The sequence below is a fragment of the Salvelinus alpinus genome, chromosome 23, assembly GCF_045679555.1.
Source record: "Salvelinus alpinus chromosome 23, SLU_Salpinus.1, whole genome shotgun sequence".
Classification (NCBI taxonomy): Eukaryota; Metazoa; Chordata; class Actinopteri; order Salmoniformes; family Salmonidae; genus Salvelinus; species Salvelinus alpinus.
The window spans coordinates 15,984,597-15,998,178 of record NC_092108.1 but is presented as its reverse complement, the minus strand read 5'-3'; the positions used below and the strand labels follow the sequence as shown (position 1 = coordinate 15,998,178).

At 42.7% G+C, this 13,582-nt stretch overlaps 1 protein-coding gene across 5 annotated transcripts in view; it reads left to right on the top strand.

Moving 5' to 3' along the window:
• LOC139550336 (receptor-type tyrosine-protein phosphatase S-like) overlaps window positions 1-13,582 on the top strand; it is a 125,323-nt gene that overhangs the window by 28,699 nt on the left and 83,042 nt on the right. For all 5 annotated transcript variants that reach the window (XM_071361173.1, XM_071361176.1, XM_071361175.1 and 2 more), the window contains exon 6: window positions 11,766-11,954. In XM_071361173.1, the coding sequence (XP_071217274.1) occupies window positions 11,766-11,954 (189 nt within the window). The remainder of the gene's footprint in view (window positions 1-11,765; window positions 11,955-13,582) is intronic.

The following is a 13,582-nucleotide window of genomic DNA, read 5'->3' as shown; positions in this document are numbered from 1 at the left end:
GGCGGCGTCATCCCCTTGCATGCATAAGATAGACTCTCCTTCTCTGTTGTTAGGCAGAAACACAGCAGGTTCCTCTTACTTAGGCCTGGGCAACTCCAGTCCTCGGGGGTCTGATTGGGGTCACACTTTTCCCCAGCCCCAGCTAACATACCTGACTCCAATAATCAACTGATCATGATCTTCAGTTAAAAATCCAATTACTTTAAATCAGCTGTGTTTGCTAGGGATGGGGGAAAGGTGTGACACCAATCAGGCCCCCGCGGACTGGAGATGCCCAGGCCTTGTGGCTTACTGTATTGTCATGGCCATTTTAAATATTTATTGGAGGATTTTTATTTTTGTATTGCTTGTAACTGTTTCAGGTAATGCAAGGTCTTGTGTTGTTAGGGGAGTAACCTATGTGTAAATGTAACAATCTGCTGCAGTATTTTTTTGTGTTATCTGTGATGGTTTTGTTTGTCTTGTGTAGTTTGTTAATCATTGTACCTAACCTGTATGTGTAAACATGTATACGCAGGGCCCAGCTGTAAAAGAGACCTTGGTCTCAGTCTGTGTTCCTTGTTGAAATAAAGGTATAATAATAAAAAAGTCTAGGACCCTCATGGGTGTGGAAATATATGTGTGTGAGATAGGACTATAACCAGATGGTCTTCGGGGTGGGCATCTGTGGCCCCCCTCCCAGCAGTGTCTTCTCTCTTCATCTGTTGATCTTATTTCTAGCTGATTTCCACATCCCTCCTGGTCCTGCTTCCTCAGCAACTGGTCCTTATCAAGAACTGAAACTAAACTGTTCCCTTTTGCCTCCTCCTTTAGGAACATAAATTTTCAACAATAACATATTTCAACAGAATATGAGGTTTCTGCACGTCCCCTTTTCTCACTCAGTAACTTTCAATATCACTCAGTAACTTACCACACACCTAGTTCCTCTTGACCCTTCCTTGAGCCCTAATGTATATACATTCCCTATACATGTAAAGTAATCAATACGTTTTAGTATGGTAACATGAATAAGTATATTTCAAGCTAGAATACAACATTCCCTGCTTTTTGAATAGTAACTCCATACTGTTCAACATTATACAAACTTTGACATTACTTATAAATGGACAAGAAATAAAACATGATTAATATTCTCACAATGAATTTATATGTTCACACCTCCGAGACATGGCCTCTGACTATGTAAATTAATAATCCCACTAAACACTCTTACAACCCCCCTATCTGCCATTACCCGTCCTATTGAACAACTTTGGACTTTCTCTTCCTCCTTCGGGTTCCTAAGAGAGTTATAGCAAAATACTTGAAAAGAAAACATACAATTTGATAAGTATTAGCAATGCGTTAAGCTATGCATAATAATTTATGGCAATAACCGAAGTTTGATAATATGACGATTCTCACTCTCCATTAGCCTGACTCTAGACCTTTGGGATACCGTTTACATTTACATTTACGTCATTTAGCAGACGCTCTTATCCAGAGCGACTTACAAATTGGTGCATTCACCTTATGATATCCAGTGGAACAACCACTTTACAATAGTGCATCTAACTCTAACCGTTCTGCTGGGGTCCACAAAAATGAAGGATCTATACACCTCCTCGTGGTATACCCAGACTTCCTACCTCAGGCTGCAGGTTTACAGGGGTTGTTCCCACGCGATGTCATACTCACTTCACCTCTGTTTTCCCAGACAAGCCCTCCCCCCTCCTGGGTCTAGGATGTACAATGAATCTCTGTGGCTAGGCAGGTGGTAGCCCGAGTCCTAGCCCGAATTCAGAACATTTGGTACTCCTCCACACATCTCCCGGTCTTCTTATCAGTAGGGAGTATACATTCTTGCACCTTGCCTGAGTCCATTGTTAATTATACGGACTCACACACAGACAGAATAAGTGACCCATTCATACTCAAGTGAATATCATGATGCAAAACAGAGAGAGAATATAATGATATAAAACAGTGAAGCTATAAGACAGTGTTATAGGTCAATAGTTCACAATCTATAGTGTTAGCTCTGTCATGTGACTCCTATCTCACCCGTATGGAAACATTCTGTATCAGAGACAGGCTCCCTTTGTACTTTGCCTCCGGCCACGAATACATTTTCACATACTGTAGATCATTCCATCTTACCCATAACACATTAATCACGACTGTTTTATTTGTATTTATTTTATTTTTTATTTAACCAGGTAGGCAAGTTAAGAACAAGTTCTCATTTGCAACTGCGACCTGGCCAAGATAAAGCAAAGCAGATCGACACATACAACATCACAGAGTTACACATGGAGTAAAACAAACATACAGTCAATAATACAGTAGAAAAATAAGTCTATATACAAATGTGAGCAAATGAGGTGAGATAAGGGAGGTAAAGGCAATAAATAGCTTAACCTGATGAAGACATCTTGGCTGTCGAAACGTTGGTAATTACATTTTTGCATCTGAGCTCCTAGAGTGTGTGGCTGTCCTTTTTATTTTTAAGTTTTCTACTCCGCTAGCCAGCACCTCGCCTAAATAGGTGTGCGTTTCTTTTTCTTCTAAAAGGCAATAAATAGGCCATGGTGGCAAAGTAAATACAATATAGCAATTAAAACACTGGAATGGTAGATTTGACAGTAGATGAGTGTGCAAAGTAGAAATACTGGGGTGCAAAGGAGCTAAATAAATAAATACAGTGGGGGAAGAGGTAGTTGTTTGGGCTATTTATAGATGGGCTATGTACAGGTGCAGTTATCTGTGAGCTGCTCTGACAGCTGGTGCTTAAAGCTAGTGAGGGAGATAAGTGTTTCCAGTTTCAGAGATTTTTGTAGTTCTTTCCAGTCAATGGTATCAGAGAACTGGAAGGAGAGGTGGCCAAAGGAGGAATTGGCTTTGGGGGTGACAAGGGAGATATACCTGCTGGAACGCGTCCTACGGGTGGGTGCTGCTATGGTGACCAGCGAGCAGAGATAAGGCGGGACTTTACCTAGAAGGGTCTTGTAGATGACCTGGAGCAAGTGAGTTTGGCGACGAGTATGAAGCCCGGGCCAGCCAACGAGAGCGTATAGGTCACAGTGGTGGGTAGTATATGGGGCTTTGGTGACAAAAACTGTTAGGCCACTTATAAAGTTTTAAATATACTAAAACATGCTCAAGTCAATTAGTCAGTTTCCAACAGTCCCTCATCTGGAATAGTGATCACTCACATGTTCCACACCACCTAGAATACATATACATGTTTATATACATGTTTAATAATTTCACACCACCCTTGATGAGAATGAGTTTGGGGCAAGGACTGTCCATCTGATCTGTTCTATGCCAATGGGATGCTAGATCTTCACTGGGCTCCATGAAAATGTGTTCCCTGTTGGCTATCCCTCTCACTTCTACCCTGTCTTCCCCTATCGGCTTCAGATAATCAGAGACAGCTCACTCGCACCCTCTCATTCCTTCTCATTCCCGGGTGTCAAAGGAAGACCCAGGCTACGAGCCTTGTAAGTAAGTAATTGGACTGTATTGTCCAGAAAGCCAAATGAATGAATGCACTTTAACAATAGGATTCTGATGGCATGGTAAAACAAAGCCCCTACTATCAATGTCCCAATTATTATTAGCCCAAGCTACAATCTAGTGGGTTTTCTGATAACCTCTTCCTGGGAGGATACCCTCCGGAGACTCAATAGATTCTTACAAATATTGAATTAGTTTCAGAAACCAGCTGCAGGGTGAGCGGTGCACCCTCCCCTCACGTTGTGCTCTCCTCACAGTTTAGTGGCAGCGCTCTGTCTCTCCTTCTCGCCTTACCGAATCATAATTACAACTATTGATAAATTATCCAACCCAAATTTAGAATGACAGTCCCTAGTGTGTCACGTTGAGTCTATCACTCTAATTTAAGACCCTAAACTTAGCACACCCCGACACTGGCAGAATGTACATTTACAGACAGGGGAAATATATATACAGTATGTACTACTGACATTGACATACAGTAAATTCATCTTATATTTCCAGCATGAACTTTTCTCAGCACGTTGCGAGTGGCATGTTAATGACAGATCAGTATCTCAATGCATTTTTTGTCTAAATTACTATTAATTCCCCAGTGTGAAGACCCCCACAATCAACCTGATCCCCCAAATAAACAATTTTGGGCAACCTTAAATCCCTCCCGGCACTCATTCTTCTGGCGTCTCTTCATTTTCTTCTTCAGATAGCTTTACAGTTCATGCTTCCAATGGCACACATGTAACTCATGCCTGTCAAAGTGGATGGCCCTTGATAATGTCCCGATATTTAATATCTGGGGAATAATCGGATTTTCCAAAGCAGACGAATGTCTCACCTGAGCCGCCACCACCATCCTTTATGGTCCATTCTGTCTGGTCCATTTTCCCACCAGTGCACCAGCAGCATGTGAGAAGTTTGGATGTGATCTCTCTCCAGGCTCACTCCATGTGAACGGTCTCAAGACTCAGAATATGAGCTTTCTGCACGTCCCCTTTTCTCACTCAGTAACTTTCAATATCACTCAGTAACTTACCACACACCTAGTTCCTCTTGAGCCCTAATATATACATTCCCTATACATGTAAAGTAATCAATACATTTTTAGTATGGTAACATGAATAAGTATATTTCAACAGTTCTAAAGTGTCCTATTCATTTTCATTCTACCAGGTACTGGGTGAAAGATAACCAGCGCGAGCAGCAGTGTGTGTGTGCCTGATAAATGATGCATTAGTTGATATAAAACACAATCAAGGTGCTATCGGATCATGGCGGTATCATGGTGGTAGGTAGGTTAGGGTATCTCTATTTTAGGCAGGTGACTCACCTAGGAACTTGTCTCATTATCTGCAGAGATCCATATAGTTTGATAGATAATTCATGTTTGTATCTGTGGCGTTATGGCGTTTGTGACCGCATGAGCAGTGTCATTGAGGATATCTCCATTTTAAATAAGTTTTTTATCCATTTATTGTGGCCGCTAGTACTGTACATCAACTCTCCCACATGTGCAGTGCCTTCAGAAACGATCTATCCACTTTTTGTTGTGATACAGCCTGAATTGAACATTTATTAAATTGAGATTTTGAGTCACTGGCCTACACATAATACCTCATAATGTTAAAGTGGAATTATCCTTTTCCAATTTCCAATTTAACAAAGAATGTATAGCTGAAATGGCTTGAGTCAGTAAGTATTGAACCCCTTTGCTATGGCAAGCCTAAATAAGTTCAGGAGTAAACATTTGCTTAACAAGTCACATAATAAGCATGGAATGTTTAATGTTTAACGTGATTTTTAAATGACTACCTCATCTCTGTACCCCACACATACAATTCTCTGTAAGGTCCCTCAGTCAAGCAGTGAATTTCAAACACAGATGCAACCACAAAGACCAGGGAGGTTTTTCAATGTTTACTCCTGAACTTATTTTAGGCTTAAAATAACAAAGGAGTTGAATACTTATTGTCTCAAGACATTTCAACTTTTCATTTATAATTCATTTGTAAATGTTTCGTAAAATATAATTCCACTTCGACATGATGGGGTATTCTGTGTAGCTCAGTGACAAACAAATCTAAATGTAATCCCTTTTAAATTCAGGCTTTAACACAACAAAATGTGGAAAAAGTCAAGGGGTGTGAATACTTTCTGAAGGCTCTGTAGCAGTAATGATAGAAGGCATCAGATAGGAATACACAGAAATGTCTACTGCAGCCGTGTGTTTTACATTAAACACGCACAGTATACTGTACATTAAATCTCAGACATGTATAATGGACAGAGCTCATAAACCTCTAATGAGAGCGAGCAGATAGGAATACATTACAGCTCTCTCTCTGTGTTCTACTGCAAGGGTCTGGTCTCATTAACCCCCAGTTACACCATGCAGCAGCCAGCAGGATAGACCCTGAGGTGACGAAAAGCCATTGTGAGCCCCTCTCTCTCCAATTCAATTCAAGGGGCTTTGTTGTCATGGGAAACATATGTTAACATTGCCAAAGCAAGTGAAGTAGATAATATACAAAAGTGAAATAAACAATAAAAATGAATAGTAAACATTACACTCACAGAAGCTCCAAAAGAATAAAGACATTACAAATGTCATATTATGTATATATACAGTGTTGTAACGATGTACAAATGGTTAAAGTACAAAAGGGAAAATAAATAAGCATAAATATGGGTTGTATTTACAATGTTTTTTGTTCTTCACTGGTTGGCCTTTTCTTGTGGCAATAGGTCACAAATCTTGCTGCTGTGATGGCACACTGTGGTATTTTACCCAATAGATATGGGAGTTTATCAAAATCGGGTTTCTTTTCGAATTCTTTGTGGATCTGTGTAATCTGAGGGAAATATGTGTCTCTAAAATGGTCATACATTGGGCAGGAGGTTAGGAAGTGCACCTCAGTTTCCACCTCATTTTGTGGGCAGTGTGCACATAGCCTGTCTTCTCTTGAGAGCCAGGTCTGCCTACGGCGGCCTTTCTCAATAGCAAGGCTATGCTCACTGAGTCTGTACATAGTCAAAGCTTTCCTTAGGTTTGGGTTAGTCAGAGTGGTCAGGTATTCTGCCACTGTGTACTCTCTGTTTAGGGCCAAATAGCATTCTATTTTGCTCAGTTTTTTTGTTAATTCTTTCCAATGTATCAAGTAATTATCTTTTTGTTTTCTCATGATTTGGTTGGGTCTAATTGTGTTGCTGTCCTGGGGCTCTGTGCGGTGTGTTTGTGTTTGTGAACAGAGCCCCAGGACCATTTTGCTTAGGGGACTCTTCTCCAGGTTCATCTCTCTGTAGGTGATGGCTCTGTTATGGAAGGTTTGGGAATCTCTTCCTTTTAGGTGGTTGTAGAATTTAACGGCTCTTTTCTGGATTTTGATAATTAGCGGGTATCGGCCTAATTCTGCATGCAGAGTCTCAATTTGATGTTTGTCCCATTTTGTGAATTCTTGGTTGGTGAGCGGACCCCAGACCTCACAATCATTTCCTCTTTCTCTATTTTCCTCTCTCTCTCTATTTTCCACTCTCTCGCTTCCTCTTTCTCTCTCTTTCTTTTCCTCTCTTTTTCTCTCTCTCTCTTCCTCGCTCTTTCTCTCTCTTGGTCTCTCTCTCCTTCTCTCTTTCAATTAAACTCAAATCAATTTGCTTTATTGGCATGACTAAACAATTTACTTTGGAAATTAAGTGATTCATTTACAATATTAACATAATAAAAATAATAATAATCAAGACTGTCAACGGGACAATCGGTAACAGTAATAATGATCAACTCATTAACCCCCAGTTACACCATGCAGTAGCCAGCAGGATAGACCCTGAGGTGACAAAAGCCATTGTGAGCCCCTCTCTCTCTCTGTGTTCTACTGCAAGGGTCTGGTCTCATTAACCCACAGTTACACCATGCAGCAGCCAGCAGGATAGACCCTGAGGTGACGAAAAGCCATTGTGAGCCTATCTCTCTGTTTTCCTCTCTCTCTCTCTTCCCCTCTCTCTCTCTCTCCTTTTCCTCTCACTCTCTCTCTTCCTCTCTCTCTCTCTCTTCCTCTCTCTCTCTCTATTTTCCTCTCTCTCTCTCTTCCTCTCTCTCTCTCTCTTCCTCTCTCTCTATTTTCCTCTCTCTCTCTCTTCCTCTCTCTCTCTCTCTCTCCCCCTCTCTCTCTCTCTCTCTCTCTCTCTCTCTCTCTCTCTCTCTCTTTTCTTCTCTCTCTCTCTCTCTCACTTGATGTAACAATGTACTTTAGAGTTTAATTGATTAATTTACAATATTAGCATAATTAAAATAATAATCAAGATTGTCAATGGGACAATCGGTAACGGCAATAATCAAGGGTAAAAATAACCATACAATGGACAATAACAATGGCAGAGAGTACATGTGCAGATTGGTTGGTCTGTCAGACACTGTCCCTCATGTTATGGCAGGCAGCAATGTAGTGTGTTGCCAACCCACAGCTCTCTGCGTCCTCCCCCAACAGGACGGGTAGCCTACTATCATCAGAGGTCTTTGAAACCTTGAATAACGGTTTCAATTTTGGGGAAATGACACTCTCTAATTGTTTTATGTTTTTTACATTTTGTCAGAAAATGCAGCTCTGTCTCGGGTTCTGCTGTGGTTGCACAGCCTTTCCTCTGCAGGGAGCCAGGTTTTCCTGTGTCTACCCTTCTCAATGGCAAGGCTGTACTTTGTCAAGGTTTTTCAAAGGTTTTGATCAGAAACCATGGTCAAACAGTTTGCTATGGTGTACTGTTGATTTAGGTCAGATAGCACTGCATTTTGCTTTGTGCTTGTGCTTCCCAGTAGGTAATGTAGTTCATGTAGCTTTGACTGTGTTGTAATTTGGTTTATTCTGTTTGATTGGATGTTCTGGTCCTGAGGCTTCAGTGTGTTAGTAGAACAGGTTTGTGAACTCAGCCCCAGGACCAGCTGGATGAGGGGACTCTTTTCTTTGCTCAGCTCTTGGCATTGCAGGGCTTGGTAATGATATGAGAGGGGGTCACTGTATTTTAGATGTTTACAAAACTTAATTGCTCTTTTTTGAGTTTTTATTATTAGTGGATATTGGCCTAATTCTGCCCTGCATGCATTGTTTGTAGAATTCCTCTGGACATGTAGGAGAATCTTACAGAACTCTGCATGCAGGGTTTCAATGGGGTGTTTGTACCATTGGGTGAAAACATGTTTTGCAAGTGGACCCCATACCTCGATGTCATAAAGTGCAATTGGTTCAATGAGACATTCAATTAGCTTTAGTAGGTATTTCAATTTGAATGAGTTTTTTAATGGTGTAGAATGCCCTGCGTGCTTTATCAGTTCTCTAAGCCTCATTTAGGTGTCCAGTTGAGTTTTTCTCTAAACCTAAGTAATTATAGTGTGTGCATTACTATATATTCTGTATTTTGTACCAATTGATAACTTTTGTCTAATTCCCTGAGATCTGGATCTTCTCTGGAAAAGTATTGTATATTTTTACTGCGAGAGTCCAGGTCTGGAAATACTGCTCTAGCAGGCCCAGGCTCTGCTGTAGGCCATGTGCTGGGTGTGACCGCAGGCACAGGTCTTCTGCGAACAGCAGGCATTTAACTTCTGAATTGTGGAGACTAACACCAGGGGCTGAGGATTTTTCTAGAATAGTGGCCAACACGTTAATGTAAATATTGAAGAGCGTCGGGCTCAGATTGCAACCCTGGCAAAGGCCCCGTCCCTGGTTAAATAATTATGTTATTTTCTTGCCAATTTTGAAGCTGCACGTATTGCCAGGATTGATTTAATTATGTCATATGTTTTACCCCCTACACCACTTACAATTATTTTATCTTTCTCTATCTCCATCTCTCTCTCTGTCTGTCTCTTTCTCTCCCTTTCCCTCGACCTCTGTGAGCCTCTCTCTCTCTCTCTCTCGCTCGCTCGCTCGCTCTCTCGCGCTCTCTCGCGCTCTCTCGCGGTCTCTCTCGCTCTCTCTCGCTCTCTCGCTCTCGCTCTCGCTCTCTCTCTCGCTCTCTCTCGCTCTCTCTCGCTCTCTCTCGCTCTTTCTCGCTCTCTCTCGCTCTCTCTCGCTCTCTCTCGCTCTCTCTCTCGCTCTCTCTCGCTCTCTCTCGCTCTCTCTCTCTCGCTCTCTCTCGCTCTCTCTCGCTCTCTCTCGCTCTCTCTCTCTCTCTCTCGCTCTCTCGCTCTCTCCTGGGAGGATGACAGTGGGGAACAGATGTATGAGCCATGAATATATTTCTCCTCAAGAGGCCTTGCCTTCCGACCTGGCTCTCTTGCCTTCTGACCTCACTCTCTCCCTCCTGTCGATGGAGGTATCGCTGGCATCCATTCAACCAGGTCATTAGCATTGATCCCCCCCCCGACACACACTGATGGGTGTCCTCTGGACAGCTGGCCAGGATGTGATCAAAACCCAGTCAATGGTAGTGACCTGACCTGGACATTATTTTTACTGAGTCTCGTCTTCTTTCTTTTCCTCATCTTCCACCCCCTCTCCTCCCACACCTGGTCCTCCCTTCCCCCTCTCTTACCTCACACCTGCCATGTTCTCCTCTCTGCATCTTACTATTTTTGCCTCCTCGTCTTCTTTCCTCCTGAGTGGATCTTATCTGACAGGCTCTCTGAGGAGTCAGTTCTCTGCTCCTCTCTCCTCTCCTCTCCTCTCCTCTCCTCTCCTCTCCTCTCCTCTCCTCTCCCCTCTCTCTGTACTGAAACGGAAGACAGATGTTACAGCCAGTCACACTACTGACTGGGTGGCAGGGTGAACCATGGCGGTAAGAAATAACAACTACACAGGAAGAGTTTTCATTCTTATTTTGCCCATAGTTACATTTGTTAGAAACATTAGTTAGAAACTATGTTGCGTATATGATAGAACTGAGTCCAGTTCAGTGGGTTTCGATCTAATTGACACTCAATTAGTCATGGTGACAAATGTTCTATCCCAGGAGGGAACGGAAAATGGTACAGTACCCAGTTTGTGTGTGTGTGTGCGTTCGTGTAATTGTATGCGCGTGTGTGTGCGTTCATGTAATTGTATGCGCGGGTGTGTGCGTTCGTGTAATTGTGTGCACGCATGTGGAGGAGAGGGGTGTCAGGTGGGGGAGAGAAAGGAGGAGGGAGGACTGATAGACAGATGATTATGTGGCTGGCCATCTGGACCACAGTCAGAGAGACGCTGAAGCCAATTCACCAGAGAAAATGTGTGTGTGTGTGTGTGTCTGTACAGGTATCTGTGTACATTTTTTGGATGTATTTCACCCCATTCCCTGGTAGTATAGTATAAACACACATACACATAACATGAAGCCCCAACGCAGTTGGACATCCTTCCTTCTAACCGTTTGTACACTTTAACAATTAGCCAGCTAACAAGTCGTTACTACGACCTGTGCCATGCCCCTCCCTGCTATCTCACTGCCTAATTGAGTCAGTTGTATCTGAGGAGAAACCCTGTGCATAGTTACTATGACAACACGATACGGAAGAACACAGAGGATATCAGTTCACCTCACAGTTACACCTGACTGTCTTCATCTCAGGGACCCCGTTCTCTGTCTTCATCATGGAGCTGACACTATTACCAGGCCTATGGGAAAAGAGGGGAGGACGGGATAGCCCACTGTCTGTAAAAGTCTGGATGTAATAAGTCAAGATATATGCCACTTAGTAGACACTTTTTTTTCCAATGGGACTAACAGTACATTTTACTGTAGGATGTATATGACCTTGGCCAACTGAGGAATATGTGTGTCAACAGGCCATGTTGGACAGGCCATGTTGGAGCCTGGCAGAAGATGTATTAGCTACTGTACTGTGTTAACACAATGAGCTGGCTAGTCCCCAGGCTTATTGACTGAAGGAAGGCTTACTGGATCACTTGTATGTTTGCTAACACAGTTGACCTAATCTAGTGACCGCTGGCCAGCTAGGCTAGCGAAGACAAATAATGAATCAACAGGAATTGTAGTTTGAAGTGCGATTGGGAGTCTAGCCACCCTAGACCCTAGGTGTGGTGTGTGAGAGTGGACTCCAGATGTTATGGAGAGAGTAAATGGCATGCAACACTTACAAGGATGACTTTTATAGCATTGAACCAACAGGACATCTATACTCCACGTTGGCACCAAACATCAAACATTCCATGACAACAGACATTCTAAATCACATTTTCTGTGGAACTGTCTTCAGAGACAAATGGAAATTCTTTACAATGAAAAACTCTTTGAATAACAACTAATAACAACCCCCCCCCCCCCCCCCCCTCCTCCAGAGGACCTGTTGCCGTTTGGTTTCCCCAGCATTGACATGGGTCCTCAGCTGAAGGTGGTAGAGAGGACCAGGACGACCACCATGCTGTGTGCTGCCAGTGGCATCCCTGACCCAGAGATCTCCTGGTTCAAAGACTTCCTCCCTATAGAGCCCAGCTCCAGCCAGGGACGCATTAAACAGCTGCGCTCAGGTAAGACAAATGGGAGTTCTTGTTTCTTTAATGATACATCCTCATTTCAATAAAACCTCACCACCCCACGCCCCCCCCTCCCTTTAAAAAACAAATATCCCCTGTACTGCATACTTACTTTGCCCTCTACCCCACGATACAAAACAACACCACACATCACAATAACCAAAACCTCACCACTTCTACAACCGTATATCTTCCCCAGCTGTACAGACGGCACTCTCCGACACACCATATCTCCTGAAACATCTCCACACTTTTTATCATTTTATGGAAATCAAATTCTACCCAAAGGCGCACTGAGATTATCCCATTATATAATAGACCCACCCCAACCTCTCACACAGACATTCCAACAGTAAGACCCACCCCCAACCTCTCACACAGACATTCCAACAGTAAGACCCACCCCCAACCTCTCACACAGACATTCCAACAGTAAGACCCACCCCCAACCTCTCACACAGACATTCCAACAGTAAGACCCACCCCCAACCTCTCACACAGACATTCCAACAGAGACATTAATGGCATTAACCTGGCACACACAGAAAACACATTAATCACAGTTTCACTCATGACACAGAAAGGACACCCCTGCCCGATTCCCGGTTCAACCCGTGCTAACCAGCTGTTAGTGGCCAGGGCTCCATGTAGAACCCTCCACTGGAGGTCCCCTGACCTCTTCGGTACTGGGAGTTTGTAAAGCCCCCTCCATCTAAAACCCACCAACTCTCCACCCCACATACCCCCTGCCACTGATGTGCCTTCACTCCTGTTAGGCTGCTAATGTTCCTTACCTTAACCTCTCTGCGCTACGGATCCCTTTAGCGGGATCATTTTCCTAAACAACCGCTGAATTGCAGGGCGCCAAATATTACAAAAAATATTTATAATCATGCAATCACAAGTGAAATATACCAAAACACAGTTTAGCTTGTTGTTAATCCACCTATCGTGTCAGATTTTGAAAATATGCTTTACAGCGAAAGCAATCCAAGCTTTTGTGAGTGTATCAATCAATGCTAGAACAGCTAGCCCCAAATTAGCATGGTCACGAAAGTCAGAAAAGCAATAAAATGAATTGCTTACCTTTGATAATCTTTGGATGTTTGCACTCACGAGACTCCCAGTTAGACAATAAATGTTCTTTTTGTTCGATAAATATTACTTTTATAACAAAAAAACGCCATTTGGGTTGTGCGTTATGTTCAGAAAACCACAGCCTCGTTCCGTTCGACGAAAATTCCAAAAAGTATCCGTAATGTTCGTAGAAACATGTCAAATGTTTTTTATAATCAATCCTCAGGTTGTTTTTAACATACATAATCGATAATATTTCAACCGGACCGTAACTTATTCAATAAAAGAGAGAAAGAAAATGGAGAGCTACCCCTCTCGCGCGCAGGAACTAATCAAAGGACACCTGACTAGTTTTGAAAAATCTCGCTCATTTTTCAAAATTAAAGCCTGAAACTATGTCTAAAGCCTGGTCACAGCCTGAGGAAGCCATTGGAAAAGGCATCTGGTTGATACCCCTTTAAATGGAAGAAAGACGGGCAATGAAACACAGATTAAAAAAATCACTTCCGGGTTAGATTTCCTCAGGTTTTCGCCTGCAAAATCAG